At 42.6% G+C, this 26571-nt stretch overlaps 1 protein-coding gene across 1 annotated transcript; it reads left to right on the top strand.

Moving 5' to 3' along the window:
* Positions 1–3037: 3037 nt before the first annotated feature.
* LOC138787177 (uncharacterized) lies at positions 3038–20521 on the top strand. Its single transcript, XM_069964349.1, has 5 exons — positions 3038–3140; positions 9371–9547; positions 12199–12298; positions 16401–16531; positions 18796–20521. Exons 1-5 carry the CDS (start codon positions 3090–3092, stop codon positions 19069–19071), a joined length of 735 nt encoding a protein of 244 aa, XP_069820450.1. The 5' UTR covers positions 3038–3089; the 3' UTR covers positions 19072–20521.
* The last annotated feature ends 6050 nt before the right edge of the window (positions 20522–26571 follow it).

A 26571-nucleotide genomic window follows, 5' to 3' on the forward strand; every position in this document is an offset into this window, starting at 1 on the left:
GCCCATGAGGAGCTGAGAATGAAGATATTTCCCTTACCTTCCTTTTTGGTGCATTCCCCATGCTGTTTGTAGTGTATTCATCAGCCCCCCAAGCACCCATCCACCCCTCCTAATGATTATCAGTGGGGCAGGCCGGATCTTAAAACATCTTACCACTACGCCGCCAGGAATAAAGACAGCAGACATTGTTACTCTTTGCTGGGTGAAGCCACAGCTATTATTGAACCACAATAACTTTATGCAACCAGCACTCTACAGAGCCATCTCAACTCAACCCGTAGACCAGCCATAGTGTGCCTCTGGCGGACTCCCACCATACACGTCCGACCGCTACCCCAAAATATAAGGTATTACACTGCCTGCTGTAACTTGTAAGAAAAAACAGCAGATATAGTCCAGGGGACAGAGGAGAGGGGTCAGACATAGGGACATCAGCTTATGGGATCATTATGATGCCATAATCTGATGTCCAAAAACAACCTGGGCATTGATGCATCAATGACCCCAGGTCGTGAAAGAGTTAATTGGTTCAAGGACAGTCATTGTATGTTGAGGCCAAAACTTTATCGAAAACTGCTAATTGGTTCTAAATCCCCCAAAATGAGAAAAAGTTTAAATTTAAAGGAAAATAAGCAGCTAACTAATATGGATACAGCAAGTCCTTACATTCAACAATCAGAAAGAGACTCTACAAGTCTCTAAAGAGACTCTAAATTTCTTTCTATGTGGAAGACGGGAGCATTTTCAGGTCCTGTACACAGGGTCCCAGAAAAATAAAATTAAGCCGTCCTCACCTGATGTCCAAAGGCGCAACTTATCCTGGCCACAGGTAAAGAGTGGCACAGGACACTGTAGTATCACACTGTACTGTACAGAGGAGATACTAGACACACACAGCACTACAAGACATGTAGTATCACACTGTACTATAGAGAGGAGATACTAGACACACACAGCAATACAGGACATGTAGTATCACACTGTACTCTAAAGAGGAGATGCTAGACACACAGCAGTACAGGACATGTAGTATCACACTATACTGTAGAGAGGAGATACTAGACACACATAGCAGTACAGGACAAGTAGTATCACGCTATACTGTAGAGAGGAGATACTAGACACACACAGCAGTACAGGACATGTAGTATCACACTGTACTGTAGAGAGGAGATACTAGACACACACAGCAGTACAGGACATGTAGTATCACACTGCACTATAGAGAGAAAATACTAGACACACACAGCAGTACAGGACATGTAGTATCACACTATACTGTAGAGAGGAGATACTAGACACACAGCAGCACAGGACATGTAGTATCACACTATACTGTAGAGAGGAGATACTGGACACACAAATCAGTACAGGACATGTAAAATCACACTGTACTATAGAAATGAGATACTAGACACACGCAGCAGTACAGGACATGTAGTATCACACTGTACTGTAAAGAGGAGATACTAGACACACACAGCAGTACAGGGCATGTAGTATCACACTGTACTATAGAGAGGACATACTAGACACACAGCAGTACAGGACGTGTAGTACCATACTATACTGTAGAGAGGAGATACTAGACACACAGCAGTACAGGGCATGCAGTATCACACTATACTGTAGAGAGGATACACAACACACACAGCAGTACAGGGCGTGCAGTATCACACTATACTGGAGAGAGGAGACACGACACACACACACAGCAGTACAGGACATGTAGTATCACACTGTACTGTAGAGAGGAGATACCAGACACACAGCAGTACAGGACATGTACAGTAGTATCACACTGTACTGTAGAGAGGAGATACCAGACAGCCAATCACTGCATGCACTTCACTAATACTGGGATTTTACCAGTAAAATGGCCACTTTTATTGGTCGATCAGCTAGTTTATTTTACATGTTCCGCAGATCTGGAATGTCTGCAGCATTGTATGTTGAGTCTGGCCTCAAGTTTCGATGGTCCAGAAAGTAACATTGTATGTTGAAAATATTGTATCTTGAGGCCATTTTAAGTTAAGGGACCATTGCACGAATAGTCCTGCAAAAAGATGGAAAACAAAAAGTTATGATTCCTTTTACAAAGTGGAGTGGAAATATAATCAGAAAAATTAGTTTGTTTTTAAGGGGTTAAAACAGGTGATGCAGGGGCGAAGCTCAGAAGCAATAAGCACTCTTGTGTAATGCTACGTTTACACGGAACGATTAACGAGCGAATTTTCGCGATAACGATCGAATTCGAACGATAATCGAATGTGTAAACGCGGCGAACGATCGATAAATCGTTCATTTTGATCTTTTAACATGTTCTTAAAATGACGTTTATCGTTCGCTAAAAATTTGCCGATCGTTCCATGTAAACAGTCGTTCACTGATTTTACCTTTGTGTGAGATAGACTTAAGTGATCGCAAAGCGGTCGCAAAACGAATTTTCTGTACGATATCGTTCCATCTAAACGCTGATCGTTATAAAAAAAAATCGTTACTTCGAAATCGTTAATCGGATGATCGGGCCAATAATTGCCTCGTGTAAACTTAGCATAAGGGTGCATTTACACAGACAGATTTCTCTGACAGATTTTGGAAGCCAAAGCCAGGAATGGATTTAAGAAAAGGAGAAATCCCAGTCTTTTCTTTATGACCTTTTCCCTGTTTATAGTCTGTTCCTGGCTTTGGCTTAAAAAATCTGTCAGTTAAATCTCTCTGTGTAAACACACCATATGACAGGCATGTGGCTTGTTAGCTGCAGCTGTGTGATAGATCTATGTCATACAGAGGTGCTGCAGGGCTCATACCTGGTCTATAATACTATTACCTGCAAAAAGTTTTAAGGATTACAAAGCAGAGAGTTATTAGAGTATCATATCTTTTCCCTGTGACATTATAGATATCCCATGCCGCCAGCAGTTCCTCCACTCCGAAGCCCAATTCTTCAGAGCAGCCTGGCTAGGCGTGCAGCACTGAGGGAAGGAGGGCTTATTGCACTCCAGAGGGTGGGGCCCTGCGTGACCCTGAACTAGGAAACACTATTCAGTCGCCTGTGTGTGAGAGGTAACAGGAGCAGATAGATCATCATGAGACTCCTCAGCAGTCTATGGAAGATTAGCAGAACCCCCCTGCTGACTGTGAGTAATAGAAGGAGCTGCCACCACCCACCAGCACACAAAGCTTCATACTCACTTCTGCTACGTTTTTACCAGTGCTTTATTGTTACTATCTATCTGGCACAGTCCAGAACACGTATGTGTTGGATTTAACCACTTACCATACAGTAGCTTACTGTATAGTGAGAATTTAACATGAAATGTTGATCAACAAGTCTGGTATAAAAATGTTTGCTAAAGTGGCAACTTTGTTTTTTTTCCAGTGCTCTTCCACTTCTAGTGCATGCTGTGATATAAATAAAAATCCAGTTCATTCTACGCTGTTTAATATGATTGACATTGCATCTATATGATATGAGTTCTGTTCCCATGTCCAATTCTAATTAATAGACTTTCAGTGTGTTCATTTAGCAGCTGGTCTGCCATCTTAGTACTCCTATGGTTCCATACTTGCAGAAATAATATTCTGCACTGATTACCATAGTATCGGGGTTAAGTGATGGACAGTCAAAGATTGATATTTATTAGGAACACTAATGGTCTCGTTCCAATTTTCGCGATAACGATCGCATTTGAGTGATAATCGGCTTGAGTAAACACAGCGAACGATCAAGTGACGAGCGAGAAATCGTTCGTGATCTTTCAACATGTTCTCAAATCTTAGTTGGTCGTTTGCTGAAAATCTGCAGATGGCTTCGTCTAAGACAGATTCACCCTATGTGTGAGATGGGCTTAAGTGATCTTAAAATGATCGCAATAGCATATTTTTTTTCTAACTATTTATCTCTTCGTCTAAACGCTGATCGTTATAAAAACCAAATTGTTACTTCAAAATCGTTAAATGATCGATTGGGCGAATTTTCGATCCGTGTAAACGGACCATAAGAAAAGCTCTGTATGGGGGAGTGTACACACAAGGTGATATTTACATGCAAGGTGGTATGCAGTGTCTCAGAACGGACAGCGCTAACAACTGAGCCTCCTACTCCATCCGTACAAGATTAGAACTGAGAGTCTGCTTCACAACCACTCCTGAACCTGTGGGGCTGTGTGAAGCATCATGATCTGCACTTTTTATTGATATCTTGCTTGTATATATGCAACTTTTTGAACACTTTTTTTTATAAAAAATTTTTTTTCCTGGGATGTAATGTGACCGAAAATCAGTAATTTTGTGCTTTGGCAGGTTTATGCAGCAAAACAGCAAAGGAAGGGGGATTTAAATTTTTTGTTACGGGATGAATTTATATATATTTATAAATTTTTTACATACTTTTGTAGTCCCCCTAGGAGACCCTTATGAGCAATACCATAATTGCTCATAGGGATCAATGCAGTACATATAGACTATGTTCACAAAACCTCTCTCTTTGGCTGTTTTTTTGGACAGACGTCATTTAAGCGCCAAAACACAGCTGACGCCATTTGCATAACACAGCTGCGTTTTGGTGCCAAAATCACAGTCATCAAAAACAGTCAAGATAAGATGTTGTGTGAACGTAGCTGTATACTTCATTGATCCATTGACTCTGCACCTGATTGTTAGGAGCTGCTGAAGGCAGCCTCTAACAATCGGCGAATACAGGCAGCCTGGAAAGCATAGCAGAGGACTTGTACTTGGACTTAGCTGCCTGTACAACGTATCGGCTCCTCACAATCTCTGTGGGGAGCCTATCCGACCACCAGGAAAAGGTAATCCAGGCCATTTGACAGTGGCATTTAAATAGTTAAAGGGATTATCCAGTGCTACAAAAACATGGTCACTTTCTTTCAGAGACAACACGACTCTTGTCTCCAGTTCAGGTGCGGTTTGCAATTAAGCTCCATTCACTTCAATGGAACTGAGCAGAAAAACCCCGCCCAGCTGGAGTCAAGAGTGGGGCTGTCTGTGGAAGAAAGTGACCATGTTTTTGTAGTGCTGGATAAGCCCTTTAAGTAGCCCGGACAGAGTGACGGCTAGTAGCGGTGGCCTCCAGCTACTGATATTGGGGTATTGCCTAACAAAAGGATGTTTTAGCCCAAGAAATGTGCCATAATTTAGGTGCATATTTTTAAGCCAACTAGTAGTTGGTCCAAACCTAGACCATATTTATCATACAGCCCAAGCTTTGATAAATCTGGCATAACTGTATACTGTGTACTCTTAGGCCTGGCTGACAACACGATTTTGCTATCTGTTTAACCTGTTAGTGACCGCCAATATGCTTTTTACGGCGGTCACTAATTGGCTTTATTCCAATACATATGCCTTTTTACAGCATGTGTAATTGGAAGGCTCTGCCGCGCTTTTTAGATCAGATCTCCCCCTTAATTACCGTGAAGCAAAGAATCCTCTGCTCAGGGTAACTTAACCTGTTAAATGCCGCTGTCAATCATGACTGTGGCATGTAACGGCTTCCAGTGGCTACGCGGGCATAGTTACGTGATTGTGAAGTCCTGCGGCTCGGTCCCAGCTCCCCATCGTCTCCATGGTAATCCCGTGGGCTTTTTGAAGGCCCCTGGGATTACCATGTATATGCCTGTGATTGCCTGTCATCTCATTGCTGACATAGATACAGTATGTACATGATACAGTAGTAATGCAGTGTATTGTATCAGTAATCAGCAGATCACTGGTTAGTTTACACTAGTGTACAGTAATGTACACTAGTGTAAAAGTAAAAACATAAAAAAACACCCTCCCCCAATAATAAAAATGCATTGTATTCCCCACATATAATAAACTGTTATGTAAAACACGTAAAAAAAAAAAACACGAAACCTATACATGTTTATCACCACGTCTGTAACAACCAATCTATAAAACTATATCATATATCGCATGACACACGCTGTAAACATAAAAAAAAGAAAGAAAAAAAAACAGCACCAGAATTGCTCATCATAAAAGAGATCCAAAAGTCATACATAAGTAAAACTTGGTATCAATTAAAACTACACATCTTCCCGCAAATAAATCAAAAGTCCTAAACCAGCTGTGGTAGTGGTAATAGTTAAAAAAAAAAAAAATACAAATTTGGTATCGCTGTAACTGTAGTGCAGGGGTACGCTATGGCAGCACTAGCCTGGTGTTCATAGTACGGGATACATAATGTCATAATGCCCTGATCTGTGCAAAAATCGCGGTGAAAATCATGGTAGAACTGTAGTCAGGAACAATACATCACTTAAAGTATAAGTATGTTTGGGTGGCCATGGGCCGCCCAGAAGCTACCACTCGAAACGGACCTATTATAATTCACTACTGACCCAGAGAATGCATTTATTATATTTTTATCAAACGCTGAATAGCATAAGTTTAACCCCTTAGCGTCCCATGAGGCTGGTACGTCATGGTGACGCAGGGGGAGTTCACAGAGGGGAAATTAAATCAATGTCTTTTTTTTTTTTCCCCTCATTATTGTATCATTTTTAAGGCTATGTTCACACACACAGTATTTTTGCTCAGTATTTTGGTCAGTATTTTGCAACCAAAACCAGAAGTGGATTGAAAACACTAAACGGCTATGTTCACATACTGTTAAAATTGAGTGGATGGCTGTCATTTAATGGCAAATAATTACTGGTTTTTTTTTAAAACAACGTCCGATATTTGCCATTAAATGACGGCCATCTGCTCAATTTCAACAGTGTAAGAACATAGCCTTTCTGTGTTCTCAATCCACTCCTGGTTTTGGTTGCAAAATACTGACCAAAATACTGAGCAAAAATACTGTGTGAACATAGCCTTAAAAATGATACAATAATGAGAAAAAAAAGACATCTATTTCATTTTCATCAGGGGATTTGAACCAGAGAAGGAACTGCTGTCAGAGTTACCCCTAGACCACAGCTCCAATACATTAGGGAGGAGAGATTCTTTCAGAGATAAACAGCCTACAGAGGACTGATCTGCAATCAGCTGACAGCTGAGTGAGCAGGAGGCCGGGCAGCATTGATTATTCATGAAGAGGGAGGAGGATGCATGACAAGTGTGGCACGAACAACTGCTCTGTGACAGTAGGAGACATAAGATTGTACATAATCCGCTGCATGGAAAATTATCAAAAGGCACCATGCTTACTGGGGGCTGCCAGCTACAGCACACTGTCATCACCTTAGGTAGTACCCGGGAGCTGACGGATTCCCTTTAAATAAAGCATACATAACCAATTACAGTCAACCCCATTCTCCCAGGCGCCATTTTGTGACAATGTCATCACAGCGGGGGACAGGCCAGGTCTTCTTCCTCCTCGGTGTCTTCTGGTAAAGTGAATTTGACATGAAAAGGCCTTTTCATTGGCTGGAGTGCATTACAAGGCTTCTAGCTTGCTCAGCCCTCATTGGCTGAGCTTGCTGGAAGCCATGTGATGCACTCCAGCCAATGAAAAGTCTGCTGGTGCGATTGCACACTGGCAGCATTTTCTCTCACGTTTACTTCACTTGAAACTTGAAGTGAGAGAGTTCCAAAGACGCCGTCCAGGGGTGACGGAGTTTCGACCGACAAGGGATGGTGTGTATGAAGTGTGTCTGTTTATTTTGTGTTTTTTTTAAGGTCCCGCCAGAGTTGTCCTTTAACTCAGAGCCTTTCAGACTTTTTCTACTAAAGCTTTAACCAACTGTTTAAAATGATGCCTGGACTTCAATATGCTGTATGTGGTGGAATACCATGGGAAAATTGAAAAGGTTGCTGTCTGCCTTTCATTTGTCGAACTCTGTATAACAATAAATAAGAAGTACAAATAATCAATAATGTTGGTAAACCAGAGATTGCTGCATCCAGGGAAAGTAATGTGCAGCTTATATTTACATTTGTGAATACTGCCTCCCCTGCTGTGCCCCACTAACAACTATGGGGCACCTCACAGATAAGACCTGCCTAACAGCTTGAGAAGCACTGGCTTAAAGGGTACATGTCATTGTGGTCTTTGCCACAGTACAGCATGCAGACGCTGAAAAAATCGGGTTGCTGGGGAAATGTTCAATGTTCAAGCCCTATTCTTTTTTTTTTTTTTTTTTTTTAAAGGATTTTTATTTCTGCTTTAAGTAAAACAATTAATAAGGCTTGTGCACTGAACTTGCCGAGATGGCAACCTGATCTTCCGTTGTCATAGTGATAGTACCCTTTAAGCCAGTGTATTTTCATCCAATAAACTTTTACAATTAGATTTATTAGATTTTAGTTTTATTGCAAACATAAATATGATACTGCAAAATGAATCAAGCTTTTCAATAGCAAAATAGCTTAGTTTGTATTTTGGCCCTATCCTCTTACTCTATTGTATACAGCTTGCTGCCTAGGTTACCCATCACTGCTCAGCTCGGGGGCTGGTAAGTGTGCTTTTTACAGTTACTGTGTTAGGCTAGGTTCACACTGCGTTTTCAGCATTCGTTTAACGGATCCGGTTTTTTTAGCGGTCAAAAAAGTAGTGTCAACAGTACTTTATTGTGCGTCAAAAAAAAGTATCCGTTTTGATCCGTTTTTTTTTTATAATGGAAGTCAATGGAAAAACGGATCAAAAAACGGATGCGCACACATGCATTCGTTTTTTGCAAAAAACGGATCCGTTAAACGGATGCTGAAAACGCAGTGTGAACCTACCCTTACCCTGTGAGATCACAGATGTTTCCAGGGCTTGTGGATTGTCCCTGGAGATGTTTGTTATCTTAGTGGGAGACATAGTGATGCAGAACCAATTCAGCTCAGCATTACAGCATTCTATTCTCATTCCCCCATCTGCTAAAGCAGAAATAAGAACAGGAGACAAAGCTATGTTAAGCTGAATCTGCAGGGTGAGAGAACCCCTTAAAGATATGGTTGGCTTTTATACCCTAACAGTTACCAACTGTGTTTGCAGCACTTAGCAGTACATACAGCTGACAGATTCCCTTTAACCCAGCGTTTACAATGAGGCAATACATTAGATACACATTCTCCCCTAGAATTCCTGCTCCATAATATGGTGCTGTATAAAGACATCATATGGAGGTAAACTTGCAGGGTTTATTACTTATTTCAGTAAGAGACTCTAGTGCCCTAAGCTTGCAGGGTGTAAAATACAGACTGGTGCAAACTGCCCACAGCAACCAATCACAGCTCCTCTTTCATTTTACCAGAGCTGGAAGCTGAGCTGTGATTGGTTGCTGTGTTTACAGGAGTATATATTGTACACCCTGTGATAAATCTCCCCCTTTATCTACATATTAGATATCATCTATTATCATCTATTAGTCTAATAAATCAGAAAATGTTTCCTCTTTTTATGTTTTAGAACTTGTCAGGAAATGCTTCCCATGGAATTTGGAGATCAACTGGAGCTATTTCACTAGGACGTTATGGTTATGGGACACAACCTGAAGAACCTAGACCAATAAGTCGCTATCCTATACCATACAAAAAAGACTTGCCATATGATATAGTGGAATTAATGGAGGAGGTAGAGAAAAAGGTAATTATACAGACAAGCGATATGTAAGGAACACTTACTACAGACAGTTTTCACATGTAACTGTGCGCACATTACCAAAAATAAAGAATCCTGTTATTTATTAAAGTGGATGTCTAATTAATGACAGCAGGGGCGTAGCTAATGTCTCTTGGGCCCTGGTGCAAGAGGTCAACTTGGGCCCCCCCCCCTTACCACATACTGACTAACACAACCGCTGCTACTGAATAAAATCCTCTGTACATAGACCAATATCACCTCATCCAGTCATATAGAGGTGGCCCCAGCTCTACACAGGCTCTATACACCATATACATTACAGTGCAAATATATCAGGTGACTCACAGGGGACGTCTTCTCTGATCGGAGTTCTTCCCTTTTCATCTTCTCCATCTGCCCAGGGCCATTATGAGAACTTTTTGGAGCCACGAATCCACAGAATCTGCCAGACAAACATATTAGGCTCCTCACACTGACACCATCCTCATCTCTCTACAAACTGCACATCTGTATTGGCCCCTTTACACCCTCATTTAGTGGGTAGCCTGACTCTATGTGACTCCCTTATAGTACATATCCCCCTATTGTATACACCCCCTGTGTAGTCCACCTTATAGATGGCCCCCCAATGTTTCCCCCTTATAGATGGCCCCCTGTGTTGTCCCTATTATAGATGCCCCCCATGTTATCCCCCATATAGATTGCCCCCATGTTATCAACCATATAGATGCCCCCCATTTTATCCCCCTTACAGATGCCCCCCATGTTGTCCCCTCCTCCTGCCCCTCCATCATCATACTACAACCACCTCCACCATAATACTACTACCCCTTCATCCTCCTGCCCTTTCATCATCATACCACTTCACCCCTCATCATCCTCTTGTTCCATCATCATCATACCACTACATCCTCATCATCCTCTTGTTTCATCATCATCATACCACTACATCCTCATCATCCTCTTGTTCCATCATCATCATCATCATCATACCACTACATCCTCATGATCTTCTTGTTCCATCATCATACCACTACACCCCTCATCATCTTCTTGTTCCATCATACCACTACACCCCTCATCATCCTCTTGTTCCATCATCATCATACCACTACACCCCATCATCCTCTTGTTCCATCATCATACCACTACACCCCTCATCCTCCTCTTGTTCCATCATCATCATACCACTACATTCCCATCATCCTCTTGTTCCATCATCATCATACCACTACATCCTCATCATCCTCTTGTTCCATCATCATACCACTACACCCCCATCATCCTCTTGTTCCATCATCATACCACTACACCCCCATCATCCCCTTAAAAACAAAAAAATCTATACTCACCTGCATGATTTCTGTAGCCCCCAGGTCACACGCGCTGGCGGGCTTCCCCCGGCGGGAGGCGGGGCTTAGCGCGGAGGGGGCGGAGCTTAGCGGGACCTGTTTTTTTCTTAACGCGATGCTCCCTGCGCTGGAAGTACTTCCCCCCCCCACCGCACACAGAGCTCCCTGGGGGCTGCAAGACAGCCGGGGGCCCCTGCCTCTTGTGATCGCAAGCAAAACATTGCTTGTGTTCACAAGAGGGAGTGGGAGGCGGGCAGTGCAGTGGTAAGGGGGGGCCTTGCGGGCCCCCCCTTGGTAGCGGCCCGGTCGCGGCGGCGACCCCTGCGACCGCGGTCGCTACGCCACTGAATGACAGCCCTCAAATGGAGGTTGTTCCTTGACCTCTGAAGGGAAAGCAACAGACAGAAAAGTTAAATAGCCCCTCTCTGTAACCCTCGCCAAGTGTTTCCTATTTCTTAGAGGGCTTTCAGCAGAGAAGTCAGTTCTTGACAGGTTGTCTATTAGATGTGCCATTAGAAGGGTCTATGGTTGGAACTGTGCTTCCACTGTACTGTCTAACGCTTAAGGAATGTGCACACTAAGGAATCCGGGCGGATCACCCACGCATGATTCCGCAGCTCGCCACTGCTTGCAGCAGCGCGCATCTCTGCCGGTCCCATAGACTTCACTCTCTGGTCAGGCAGATTCCGCCATCTGTTCGAAGAAGCTATGGCATCCAGATTTGAAGGTATCATCCATTGTCCAAGGTATCATCCAGATGCTTTTGCTGACTCTCAGTCTGTGTGTTAGGAGTGTCAGTGACATGGAATAACTGACCAAGCTGCAGTTAGGCAACAATTGGAGAGATCTTTCTTCTGCTTACCTATAGCTCCAGAGAAAATAAGTAGTGCAATAAGCAGGCTTATAGAAGCCGCCTTCCCTATAACTTTATGGTGCGCTGAAAAGACATTGTCCAAGAATGAGGCCAGTTCCTCACCCCCCCCCCCCCTCACCACCACCACCACCACCACCACACATAGAATATGGTACCCCTGTCCTTCCCACTTCTCCAACAGACATCTGAAATCATAGGAAACATAAAGTGTAAGTGCTGCGGATTCTGTTGTTGCTATAAAAATAAATATTATTACTATTATTACTGGAACAATTTCAGGGATTGATACAACCTATGTAAGTCAGTTACAACACATTTTCTATAGTGTTAGTTTTGGATTTTATATTATATGCATAGTTTTGCATTAAAATATTCTTGAAATGCATGATGCCTGTATGTCATATTAAATATTTACACCTGTCTTTCAGGGTGGTTTTTTACCAAACGTTTTTAGAGTAATGTCACACCGACCCAACGAGTTCAGAGCATTTTTTACTTATTATGAAGTCCTTATGAACAAGGAAAGCGGTAAATAAATTTTTCTGATGTTCATTAACAGTATTTTACACCATTTTTAAACCACAAAGCAGCCCAAAAAATGCAGAAATTACAAGTTTTGGAATGTTGAGTTCCATTGACAGTTCAAAAAAGCTTCTGTTTTTGGTCTGTTTGTTCAGGTATTTTTGAGAAGGAGCTGTAAACCGTTTTTTATGTTTACATGTATATTCAGACATCTTCCAAATTGTGGTCTGCTGTACTTAGAAATATGCCTAAGTAAATGAATATGTGTGAAACATTGTGCAAATATAGTCACTTGCTATGTTCAGACCATTAAAGGGGTTGTCCAGCAATTTTTTTTTCTTTCAAATCAACTGGTGTCAGAAAGTTATATAGATTTGTAATTGACTTCTATTTAAAAATCTCAAGTCTTCCCATATTTATAAGCTCCTTTATGTCCTGCAGCAAGTGTTGTTTTATTGACATTCAGACACAGTGCTCTCTTCTGCCACCTCTGTCCATGTCAAGAACTGTCCAGAGCAGAAGAAAATTCCCAGAGAAAACCTCTCCTGCTCTGGACAGTTCCTGTCTTGGCCAGAGATGTCAGCAGAGAGCACTGTGTCTGAATGTAAATAAAACACTACTTCCTGCAGGACATACAGCAGCTTATAAGTATGGGAAGACCTGAGATTTTTTATATAGAAGTAAATTACAAAATTATATAACTTGCTGACACCAGCTGATTTTTTTTAAAAAAAATTTCGCTGGACAACCCCTTTAAAGCTGGCAGTATGCTGTGGTATACATCAATATGCTAATGTATCCCTATGATAAAAAAAACTATTGCAGTCTGAACTCAACCTTATGTGGTTTAGCACGATGCTGACATATGCCTATGGCAGAAATCGTAGACGCAGTATGAACCCAGCCTTGTCAAGGGGGAGATTGGGGCTTAATTGCATAAACGGCTGAATAAATGGACCAAATGGCAGAAGAAATGGTTGAAATGTTAAAGGAGAAGTCAAGGTACCGGGGAATGGGAGAAATAATGGGAGAAATAATATGCTCTCACCTCCCTGGCTCCAGCGCTGGTGGCCACTTACAGTTGATCCGGCCCCTTACCGCTTCCTGGTCTGAGTAGGGACCCGTGCCATGATGTGTTGGGTCCACTTAGCCAGCCAGCCGGCTGTAGTGGGGTTCCGCCTGGGAACCTGGGGACAGGATCAGCACTATGCGCCCACCAGCGCTGGAGTCAGGGAGGTGAGATCATGTTTTTCCTTTTATCCTCCCTTTCCCTGGAACTTATGAAAAAAAGAGGTCTGCCTGGACTTCTACTTTAATGGCTGTTTGAGGCTGTAAATGTCTGAAAAAAAAAGTAGTTTTATTGTGCTGTGCAAGGCCGTCCCTTTCCCAGCCTTGCAAGCTACAATAAAACTACCAAAGTAAAGCTACCACTGCAGACGTGGTTGGTATGCTGATGGAGCTGCAGAGTAGACCTTTAGGGTGCAGCTGCGAACCATAATGGCACAATCATGTTTACTAGTTCCCTTTAAGGTAAACCCTGCTAAGGCTAGGTTCACACTGCGTTTTTGCAATCCGTTTTTTTTTTCATCCATTTTTTGCAAAAAAACGGATGAAAAAAATGGATGCCTTTGTGTGCATCCGTTTTAATCAGTTTTTCCACTGACATCCATTGTAAAAAAAAAAACGGATCAAAACAGACCCGTTTTTTTTGACAGGCATAAAAACTAGCTGACACTACTTTTGTGTCCATTAACCCTTAGACGACCCAGGGCGTATAGTTACAAACAAGTTAAAAACACTAAAACATAACCCCAAAACCCCTCCCCAATAAAAGTTGAAATCACCCCCCTTTCCCATTATATAAATAAAACATATAAAAATAAATAAACAAATATATAATATACCGTAGCGTGCGTAATTGTCCAATCTATTAAAATATTACAAGCATCATTGCGAACGGAGAAAGGAGTAAACGAAAAGAGGGAAAAAAGTGCGTGGATTACAGATTTAATGTTACATTATATATTAAAAAAAAAATTAATAAAAAGTGATCAAAACGTCCGATCTTCACAAATAAGGTATTAATAAAAATTAGAGATCATGGCGGAAAAAATGACACCCCATACAGCCTCATAGGTGAAAAAATAAAACTGTTATAAGCGTCACAATAGTCCCATTTTATTTATAATTAATTGCCATGTCGCTGTTACCATATAGTGCATTACATAGACACAGGAACCCCCCAAACGTTACCATATTGCATTTTTTTTTATGATTTCACCTATTTATATCTTCATAAATAATATATTTGGGATTCCATCATACATGTTATGGTAAAATGAAAGACGCCATTACAAAGTACGACTATTCCTGTAACAAACAAGCACTTACATGGCTTGTAGATAGAAAACTGAAAGTGCTGGAGCTCTTAGAAGGGGAGGAGGGAAAAACGAAAACACGAAGATCAAAATTTGCGCGGTCCACTGGGTCATTTTGGGCCTGGTCCTCAAAGGGTTAAAAAAAATGGATCCGTTTTTTTTTTACAATGGAAGTCAATAGAAAAACGGATGCACACAAATGCATCAGTTTTTTTTTGCAAAAAACGGATGAAAAAAACGGATTGCAAAAACACAGCGTGAACTTAGCCTAAATACAGTCTGTCTTGCTTGTTCTTTATAATTTATTTATTTAAAGATGGATGAATATTTTTTTGGGGTTATCCAGGATTAGTAAAATATGACGCTTTCTGTCTGTGTGTAGTATTGCAGCTCAGTTCAATTGGAGTAAATGGAGCTGAGTTATGCCTAATTCACACATCCGTTCTGTACGCAATTGTGGGCACGCAATTGCGGACAGAACATGAAACCAATGTTATCCAATGGCCCCGTTCACATGTCCGTACGTGTATAAGGGGCCGTGATATGTGCCGCAAAAAATCTGGACATGTTGTAATGTGGACCGATAGGATCACCAGGGTGAATGAAGTGTAATGTAGTTCTCTGTGAAGCATGGAGCACTACGGATACACATTTGTAGTGCGGGCTGCGGTCACGGACTGCACTACGGATGAGTGAATGTGGCCCTACAATACCACACACAACCTGAGGACAGATGTGGCGCTGTATTTGAAAGAAAGTTTCTATTTATTGTGTAGTGGTTACAACCTGTAACTGCAGCTCATCTTTTATTCACATGAATAGGAGCTTAGCTGCAGTTACAGGTCACCACCACTACACAGTAAACGGGTCTGGAAGCAGTTTGTCTCCATTCACTGTGTAGTACAGATGCTGAACAACTTATTGGGGGGGGGGGGGGGGGGTGAAAGTCTAGCTTGCACAGAAAATATTTAGTATATGCCTTGAGAGTTGTTTTCTTAATATCAAATTCCTTTAAATATGCTTTCTTCTTTTAAAGGGTCTGTTTGGGTATTTATTCATGTTTAAAAGTGCCCATGCTTAAGTCCATACTTACCTGTTATACTCCCCCTCCATCATTGTTCTGACAGTGCCTTGTTCAGCTTTCTGGTCTCTGCCTGAACACATTGAACTGGTCCCTGCTGTGGCCAGTGATTGCCTTAGGGTCCTATTAGATGAAGCGATTTTTTTTTGTTTTTGCCGATTAATGATAAACCTTTGCAAGCTAGCACTTTTGGAAATGACCTTAAATTGTCTGCCATAGCACACAGAACAATAGTTGTTAGTTATGATCATTTGTATACTCTGCTATACGAACAATCGTAATAATGAACTAACAATGTGTATATACACCAAAACATAATCGAATGATCAACAATCATTTTATGGTCAGCATAAAAGATGGGATCAATGACACACTAACGATTTTTCAGTCGTTGCTTGCATACACAAGGAAAGATTATTGTTTAAATTTGAAAAATATAACATTTTAGGGTCCTAAGCAAGAGTGTGATGAGATTACACCAGGAAGTAGTGAGCAGCGGGGAACAAACAATGGTAGGTGATCACAGCAAATAACTATGGGATTTATTATTTTGTATTATATTAATATAATTAACATTATCACATGTGTAATAATCAATGACCATCTGTTAAATAGAGATGCGGTAAAATTAAATATTTTTTCTTTGTAGGAAATGTATCCAAAGCTGACAAAGAACTAATCATTGTAGCCACCAGTGCGAACAACAAGTGTCCTTACTGTGTAACTGCTCATAGTGCATTGCACAGAATATATTCCAAGAAAAAGACATTAGCTGACCAGGTAACTCTCTACCACTTGTTTCCTGATATGACATAATTTGAGCTTTGTATCATTCATGAGGCTTTTCTTGTTCCTTGGCTGATGGCTGTCTGTTTTACACAGGCCAATTTTCAGCATTACTATGAATCCTACTATAAACTACACTCACCGGCCACTTTATTAGGTACACCATGCTAGTAACTGGTTGGACCCCCTTTTGCCTTCAGAACTGCCTCAATTCTTCGTGGCATAGATTCAACAAGGTGCTGGAAGCATTTCTCAGAGATTTTGGTCCATATTGAAATGATGGCATCACACAGTTGCCGCAGATTTGTCGGCTGCACATCCATGATGCGAATCTCCCGTTCCACCACATCCCAAAGATGCTCTATTGGATTGAGATCTGGTGACTGTGGAGGCCATTTGAGTACAGTGAACTCATTGTCATGTTCAAGCAGAAATCGAGACTCATCAGACCATGTAACGTTTTTCCAATCTTCTACTGTCCAATTTCGATGAGCTTGTGCAAATTGTAGCCTCAGTTTCCTGTTCTTAGCTGAAAGGAGTGGCACCCGGTGTGGTCTTCTGCTGCTGTAGCCCATTTGCCTCAAAGTTCGACGTACTGTGCGTTCAGAGATGCTCTTCTGCCTACCTTGGTTGTAACGGTTGGCTATTTGAGTCACTGTTCCCTTTCTATCAGCTTGAACCAGTCTGCCCATTCTCCTCTGACCTCTGGCATCAACAAGGCATTTCCGCCCACAGAACTGCCGCTCACTGGATGTTTTTTCTTTTTCGGACCATTCTCTGTAAACCCTAGAGATGGTTGTGCGTGAAAATCCCAGTAGATCAGCAGTTTCTGAAATACTCAGACCAGCCCTTCTGGCACCAGCAACCATGCCACGTTCAAAGGCACTCAAATCACCTTTCTTCCCCATACTGATGCTCGGTTTGAACTGCAGGAGATTGTCTTGACCATGTCTACATGCCTAAATGCACTGAGTTGCCGCCATGTGATTAGAAATTAAGTGGTAACGTGCAGTTGGACAGGTGTACCTAATAAAGTGGCCGGTGAGTGTATTTGGCCAATAGTCAGCCAGTGTTAAGATGCCTAAAGGGAGTGTGCCAGTGTATAAATAAGATGCTGCTGGGACATGGGAAAAATAGAATAAAAACCTATACTCACCTAGCCACAGTCCCCTCCAGCTCATGTTTTTCTCTTTTCAGTCCCCTGACCGCCTTTTTTTCCCATTAGAGACAAGTAATTGGTGCAGGACCTTTCCGCTGGTCACAGCATCCCATCTAAGCCTGTGATTGGACAAGCCAACAGGTCCTGCAACAAGGACTGGTCTCAGATGCAGAGAAAAGAAAGAAGATCAGAGGACTGGAAGGAGGACAGGAGCTTCAGGGGACTGGGGCTAGGTAAATATAGATTTTTATGCTATTTTGCACTCTGCCTCAGTAACATCTTAATCTAGCTATGGATAAATCTTTATTTCATTTAATATTTCTCAGGGACTGTTTGGTGTAAAGTTCCTATAGCATATGATGAACATATTGATAGACTCCCATGCATACAGCATTTGACAAATTAGTGTAATTTTGGCATACACTAGACCAAAATGCATCAGCCTAACTTTTTACATTTACTTGTAGAAAAGTAAAATCTACTCAACTTTACTATACAAGGGAACACAGTAAAAACAAAAAGTGCATTTTTTTTTATTTTACACTGGAAGTCAGTGATTGCGACAATAAAACTACTCCTTACATATACCTTTCACAGAAGCTAAAACTTAAATGTGAACATATCTGGTTGATGGTTATAAATTAGATTGTAGCTTAAGGCTATGTTCACTTATGGTAAAATAAAAGCAAAATAGGTATAAAGAATTGCTGGATTTTAAATGTAATAATGTGCTACATTAAAGTCTAAGGATGTACAGCTGTCTGTGCACACATATATAAAAATATATTTTTTTTTACAATGTACAGACTGGAATTTTTTCCTCAGACGTTAATGTAGTATATTACAAGATTTAAAATACAGTTGCATTTTACACCTATTTTACTGTTGTATTTTGCTTTTATTTTACCGTCTGTGAATATAGCCTGAGACTTTTATGTATTTTAGTCAGATACACATACATTATGCTTATCCTTTCTTCCCAGAACTGCCAGTGGAGCAGGAATGACCTTTGTCTCCAGTCTGATGCATACATACAGATGTCATGTTTTAGCTAGCTGTATTGTATATTGCTGCTCTTGACAAAACTGTGTTTCTTTAGGTCGTTGTCAATCCTGAGCTAGCAGATCTCAGCCCTAGAGATCGGGCCATGCTGGAGTTTGCTTTGGCGGTTGCCAAGCCAGAAAACATAACTGAGGAGCATTTTAGCAAACTGGAAAAACACGGCTTTGATCGTGAAGATGCATGGGACATCGCTATGGTCACTGCATTCTTTGCAATGGCTAACCGAATTGCTCATTTAACTGATATGCGACCAAATGAAGAGTTTTATTCACTAGGGAGATTTCCCAGGGAAAGATCTGAGGAATCAAAATAAGAGTTGTTACAAAATGGCTTGAGATTATAAGGGCCCTCTTCCTTGTATGAATAAATCAGTAAACTCTTAGTACTTAGGTATTTGCTAATCCACAAAAGGACACATTCACATTTGTAAAGTTTTGTACTAGGACACTAACTTCAATATTCCAAGTATCAAACTATACATACAGACCCAGATTTACAGATTATTTTGCAGTCTACACAGTTTCTATTTTACACACTTTGGGCCATTATATGTTTTTCATTAGCTGACATATGTATATGAATTTGTGGACAAGAATCTCAGACAGGGTTATGTTACCACACTACACATAATATTATGAATGCCAGCTGCTCATCCTGAAGGTAATGTTGTCTTCCCCAAACAGCAGCTTGAGCCACAATTGCAGATCGACAATGTTAAAGGGAACCAATCAGCCCAATTGGGCTGATATGGTTCCCTGGAGCGCTGTGTAAAGCTCCTGAGCAGCCCGCGTGCTTGGCGGGGATGAGTGACAGACAGAGAGGCCAGTAACGGGCCTCTTTGCCTGGATGATTGACAGCGAGTGCGCTGACAGGCAGAGATCAGTGACTACACGTGGGCAGAGAGCCGCCCAGATGGCTACCTACCCACCTCTGCCTGCTGTGTGCCTGGGTAACAAAACTTCTTTTTCTTCCGTATACAGCTTCTTCTGCAGGATGCGGTTGGTATGTGATGCGAACTGCACTGGAGCTTTAGGCCCCCTTCACACGTCCGGAAAAACCATCCGGATTTCCGGATCCATAGACTTTAATTAGTCACGGACACCCTTCCAGATTTTTCCGGAAGGGTGTCCGTTCTGGAAAATAGATCTGGAAAAAATAGGACATGTCCTATTTTTATCCGGAATTCCGGCCCGGACGCCCCTATAGAAGTCTATGGGAGCGCCGGAATCACGGGCACTTTCCTGATGTACATCAGGAAAGTGCCCGTGATTCCGGATAAGTGAGAGCCCGCCAGCCCCCTACCTCCCCCTGCAAGGCACAGGCCTCCCTTCCGACGCCCCCCCCACCACCACCACCGTTCCCCCAGCCGGACAGCTTTTACCAAATTACTCAAATTACTAGAAAGGCTATTTTCACTGTAAGATAATGTTCACATGCTCTTTATGTAAGGCCGTAATGATCAAAATACGTCTGTATCTCCACCTCAAACAATGTTGTGTGAACATAGCCTAAGAATGTATTCTGCTTTATTAATAATAGTGGTAAAGTCTAAAGATGGAGTCTACATGACTGTAGTGCAAGCTACACAAGGGCCAGCCACCAGTTACGTGAAAAAGCTGGAATGTCTTCGACTTTAAAATGAATGTATTTTATACAGAGCTGCTAACGTGAATGTGTAATAAAGAATCCTACTTAGTCATATCTTCTGTTAGTGACTGTAGAAATAGATACCTCCATTAATAAATTCTCCCATGCCTTCTATTGAGTTTTGTATCAACCACATTTCTTTGCTTGGAAGAGTGCTGTTTTCACACTTTCTTGGGCCACTATATCGCAGCCTTTTGGACAATGTTTACAAACACTATGTTAGCTATATTAGTCTGTCCAAAACATAAATCGGACACATTTATGTCTTGGACAAATAACAGCAAATCATTTCTAAAAATGAACTGTGATTGGTTGCTATATGTCTGAGAAAACAATTTTTCTGGATTTTTTTGCTGACAGATTGAAAAATCTGGGCCAATATGCACACTGCCTTTTTTTTTTTTTTTTTTTTTTTTTAGTAAAAACGTCAATAAAACATGCCTTCCTCACTTAACCCCATGGGGGCCACATTGATCTCACAGTGTACCCATTCCTGCAAGGAAGGGGGTAATTGCCCCCCTTCCTTGCTGGGATGGGTGCAGTGCTGGAGGGAGAAGGGGGGCCCTATTGATACTCACCCCGATGTCTTCATTCTTCAGCAGAGCCTGGCACACTATAAGTGTGCTAGGCTCTGCCTCTTCACAGATGAAGCCGGGACACTGCTGCAGTCGCTGACTGGCTGAAATGACAATGCTTAGCCGCTCAAAAGAAGACAGGGAGAAGACTCAAAAAGACTCACAGCAATGCAAAAACACCATGTGTCGCATTGGTGGTTTTTGTGTGGCATAAAAAAAAAACGCCACAAAAACCTATGTGTGAGGGCACCCTGAGACAAAAACTATATTAATTGCCAACAACAAACAACTTTGAGGCTCAAAATACAGTGCTCATTTTGAGACTGTCTTATTTTTTTTTTTACACCTTTAGAACTGTGGAGACTGGGGTCTTAAATGGGTATGGTGGTATCAGGGGTATGGTGAAATGTTTTTTTCTTTGAAATCTACTGGTGTCAGACAGATATATAGATTTGTAATTTATTTACATTTGAAAATCTCAAGTCATCCAGTACTTATCAACTGCTGCATGTCCTATAGAAAGCGGTGTATTCTTTTCAGTCTGACACAGTGCTCTCTGCTGCCACCTCTGTCTGGGACTTTTTAGAGCAGAATGCTTCTGCCTCTGGCCACAAGAACGATTGGCAGAGAGGGGAGCCAATGCGCTCCTCTCTTTCTTAATCACTCTCAAAGTGGAGCAAGGAGCCTTCCAGGGGAAGGGAGCAGGATGCTGACGCTGACTTCATTGGGCCTGGAAGCCCCCCTCCCACCCCTCTTCTCTGCAGGTGACAAATGATCCTTGTTTTTGGAACTGGTGAAAAGCACGGATCCCATGGAGTTTTATTGGGGTATCAGTTCCATGATCCGTCTCTGCACTAGGACATGTCCCATTTTTGTTCTGTCCCCACATGCGGCGAGTGAAGGTTTATCTGACTAGTGGGCCTGACTGGAGATTCCTACCTTGTATTCCAGCATATGAGGCAGACAGGAACCAGAATAAGCGTCAGGTAGAGTAGGAAATTGAGCAGAACGTAGTTTAATAACGTCACATACAGCTTAGTCACAGATGCAGTATAGTAGTTATATTGGGCTGTTGCTGCTTTCCTAGAAGATACCTTGCTGACACTTGTAATTTCTGGTCAGAAGATTATGACTCTGATAAGCCCAAGCAAGCACTACTTCTCCAGTCAGAAGCAGGATGAAGAATGCCTGCTACAGGAAGTGACGTGGAGACTGGGCTATAAGACACACCCACTGAGGGACGAACCAAAAAATGCGAAAATGGAGGGGAGTCTAAACTCTTGGCCAGCAGATGGCAGCACAACAAGAATACATGTAATGAATACAACAAGGAATGAATGTAAACAATGCAGTTATAAAAACATCTGAATAACATACAGATAAGTGAGGAGAACAGCACACTCCCCGTCTGAAATTCCCTTAGGGGGATTTCACTATAAACTAATTTCTATGAAATATAGTGCAGAACCTGAAACAAAACATGTTAATATGCAATATAAACAGTGAGATAATCCTGTTTCATAACTGAGGGATAAAGTTCTTTAAAGGAAAGTTCAGTCCTGTTCATCCGCCAGGAACATCCTCAACAGGCAATATCAGGATCAGTTCGTTGATAGGCCTTGCAAACGTTTGGTCTCACCCTTCCTGGAGATCTTCAACTCCACCTTCCGGATCTTGCCATCCTTGCTGGGAAGAACTTTTGTAACTAGTCCCATAGGCCAGTCCATCCTTTCGGTTTGTTGTTCCTTCATCAATACGAGGTCTCCTTTTTTCAAGTTTGGTTTCTGGTATTGCCATTTTCTTCTTCCTTGAAGAATCACAAGATACTCCTTTCGCCATCTGTTCCAGAAGTAATCCGCTAAGTGTTGTACATGTTTCCACTGTTTTTGGTAGATGTTTCCATGAGTGTACTCTCTACTTGGCGTCAGTTGATTCCCAGTTTTCTGGGTGAGAAGAGTAGCTGGAGTCAGTATAGCTGGTGCTTCAGGATCCATTGATACTGGAACAAGGGGTCTTGAGTTGATGATGGCGGAAACCTCAGCGAGAAGAGTAACCAGAGTCTCATGTGTGAGTCTTGAAGAATTCACATCCATAAGCATAGAGTTCAAGATGCTGCGTGAGATCCCGATCATCCTTTCCCAGGCGCCTCCCATGTGGGAACTATAAGGAGGATTGAAAATCCAGGTGCAACCCTTCTCTGCCAGCTGATCTTGGATGGGCTTGGTGCTAATATTCAGTTCTTTCCCCTTGCTGGCAGTAAGTGAGGCTTTGACATAGCATCTTGGGATGTGGATCTGATCCAAGGCATACAAAGATTGCTTCCAGGCTTCCCACTTTTGCTCTTTATCAGAAGGAAGGGGGGCATCCCAATCCTTGATGGTTTCAGAAAGCTGTCTCAGTAGGGATTTACCTTGTATGATAATGGGCGCTACAAATCCCAGTGGATCGTATAGGCTGTTCACAACTGACAGGACACCACGTTTTGTAAAGGGTTTGTCTGCACGACTTACTTGAAAGCCAAAGGAGTCAGCGGACAGATCCCACCTCAGGCCTAAGCTTCTTTGCACTGGTGGATCGTCTTGTCCCAGGTTTATGTCCTTGAATCCAGGAGCATGATCATCTGACTCGAAGGCTCTCATGACAGCCAGGCTGTTTGAAGCGATTTTGTGTAGCCGTAGTTTGGCTTGGTACAGCATGTTTTGAGTCCTTTTAAGTAAATCAATTGCCTCTTCTTCAGTAGGTAATGATTTGAGTCCATCATCTACGTAGAAGTCCTTTTCTACAAAGTCTCTGGCATCCTTTCCATACTGGGACTCTCCCTCTTTGGCGGTTCTGCGAAGGCCATAAGTCGCTACAGCAGGTGAAGGGCTGTTCCCAAATACATGTACTCTCATGCGGTACTCCATCATCTCCTCGGTGGTGTCGTTGTCCTTGTACCACAGAAATCTGAGGAAGTTCCTGTGGTCCTCTCTGACTATGAAGCAGTGGAACATCTGTTCAATATCAGCGGTGATGGCAACAGGCTCTTTTCTGAACCTCATCAAGACTCCGACAAGGTTATTTGTCAGATTGGGACCTGCGAGAAGGACGTCATTAAGAGACACACCTTGATGTTTGGCGCTTGAGTCAAATACAACCCTAATTTGATTAGGTTTTCTGGGATGGTATACTCCGAATGAAGGTAAGTACCAGCACTCCTCGTTCTTCTTCAAGGATGGAGCTGGTTCTGCATGGTTGTTCCGGAATATTCTTTCCATAAACGTGACAACGTGTTCTCTCATTTCAGGCTTGCTGTTTAGGGAACGCTGAAGAGAGTTAAATCTTTGCAAAGCTTGTTCCCGGTTGTTTGGGAGTCTTACCCTGGAAGCTCTGAACGGTAGTGGAGAAACCCAGTGATTGGTTTCCTCCTTCGAGAATTCACTGTCCATTATCTTGACAAAGTCTCTGTCCTCTACTGACAAGGCTACTTTATCGTCATCCTTCGTTGTGACGAACACTGATCTCCCCAAGTTGTCAGCATAGGGGGAGGGAATGACGTCAGGCAGCTGTATGAGGTCTGGAGGTTTCTCTTTGACTTTATAGTGATGAGGGCACGGCTTGATGCAAGATGTGCGTCCGTCCCTGTGCACGTAAGTCTTAAAGGAGTCAATTCCTGGTTGATCCAAGCATACATTCCCAATGATTACCCATCCCAAGTCCAGTCTCTGGGCGTATGGGGCATAGTCAGGACCGTTACACTGCTGACGCACCTTGTGTACCCTTAGATTGTCTCTGCCAAGCAGGAGTAGAATTTCAGCGTCCATATCCAAGGGTGGGATAACACTGGTCAGGTGCCTTAGGTGTGGTTGGTGAAATGCAGCTTCTGGGGTAGGAATCTCATCCCTGTGATCAGGTATTTGGTCGCATTCAATCAGTGTAGGTAAGGGTATCTCTGTGTCTCCATTGATGGGAGAAGCGATGAATCCCTGTGCTCTTCTGCCACAAGTCTCTATGCTGCCTGAGCAGGTGTTTAAGGTATAGGGTTTTGTGGGTCCCTCGATCCCAAAGGCTTCAAAGAATTTAGGTCCGGCTAGGGACCGGTTGCTCTGGTCATCAATGATTGCATACATTTTTAGAGCCTTTTTTGGTTGTCCTTCTGGGTAAACCTTGATCAGACATATTCTGGCACAACATTTGTCCCTTTGGCTCTCCCCACATACCTCCGAGCATGAACAGGAAACATCAGTGGTAGAGTTAGCACGATTCTGAGGCTCCCCGCCATGGCTTGTAGTGGGAATACTGGTAACTGCAGCCGATGAATCGCTGGTGAGTGGGGTTAGGTGCATAACCGTGACATGTCTGTCGCTGTGACACTCCTCACACTTAATGGCAGATTTACAGTCCTTAGCCATATGCTCCAATGAGGCGCAGCATCTGAAACATACTCCTAGCTCAGTGAGGATTTTCTTGCGTTCCTGTATGGGTTTGGACCTGAAGCCTCTGCATTTATTTAGTGAGTGAGGTTTTTTATGAATGGGACATTCACGATTAAAGGACTTGTCTCTTGATGAGTTAGTTTGGTGTTTACCCGTGGATGCTGCAGGTGGTGGCAGGTTAGTCTTTCTAACACTCGCACAGTTCTTAAAGTCTCTGTGTTTCTGTGTGACACCTTCATACCTTGATGATGATGCAGCTGGAGTGTTGAGCTCCAGGAAGTCAAGACTGGGGTCATTCCTCATCTGGGCCTGTTCGTCGATAAACCTGCAGAAGTGGATGAATGGTGGAAAGGTGACATCATGTGCTCTCTTATATCTTGAGACTGATGTTGCCCACTTCTCCTGCAAACTGTATGGCAGCTTTGTGACGATTGGGTTTACCCCATGGGCGGTATCCAGATAGCATAGTCCAGATAGACGAGGATCTCTTTTAGCAAGTTCCAGTTCCATGAGCAGATCACTTAAGTCCTGAAGCTTGTGGACTTCCTTCAGATTAATCTTTGGGATGTTCTGCAGTCTCTTGAATAGGGCTTTCTCTATTGCTTCGGCACTGCCAAAGGTACGTTCAAGTCTCTGCCAGGCAGCGGCAAGACCTGCTTCAGCTTGTCCCACATAGACAGTCCTTAAGCTCTTGATGCGATTTGTAGAGCCAGGGCCCAGCCATTTTACCATGAGATCAAGCTCCTGCTCTGCGGTAAGGTTGAGGTTGGCGATGGCAGCTTTGAAGGTTGCTTTCCAGGCTCTGTAGCTCTCTGCGCGGTCGTCAAATTTGGAGAGACTGGTGTTGATCAGCTCCCTGCTAACCATGTACCTTGCGAACTCAGATATATCTGTTTTCTCACTTCTTGTTGCCGTGTCAACTCGTTGTACCCCTTGGGCGTATGGGTTGGTTGGCGTGAAAGGGTGAGATGTTCCAGGGTAGAATGATGTCGCTGCAGGGTTGAGCTGTGGTTTAGCCTCTATAAGTTCTGACGACCGCTGCTTGTGCTGCGCGACTAGGCCAGAAAACACTCGGTAACCATCTTCCTGTGATAGTTGTCCTTGAGAAGGCACATCTGGGTGACGATCATCAGTTCGTGCGGGTGCTATAGGTGGCACCGTAGCTGCAGGTAGAGC

Source organism: Dendropsophus ebraccatus, chromosome 3, assembly GCF_027789765.1.
Source record: "Dendropsophus ebraccatus isolate aDenEbr1 chromosome 3, aDenEbr1.pat, whole genome shotgun sequence".
Classification (NCBI taxonomy): domain Eukaryota; kingdom Metazoa; phylum Chordata; class Amphibia; order Anura; family Hylidae; genus Dendropsophus; species Dendropsophus ebraccatus.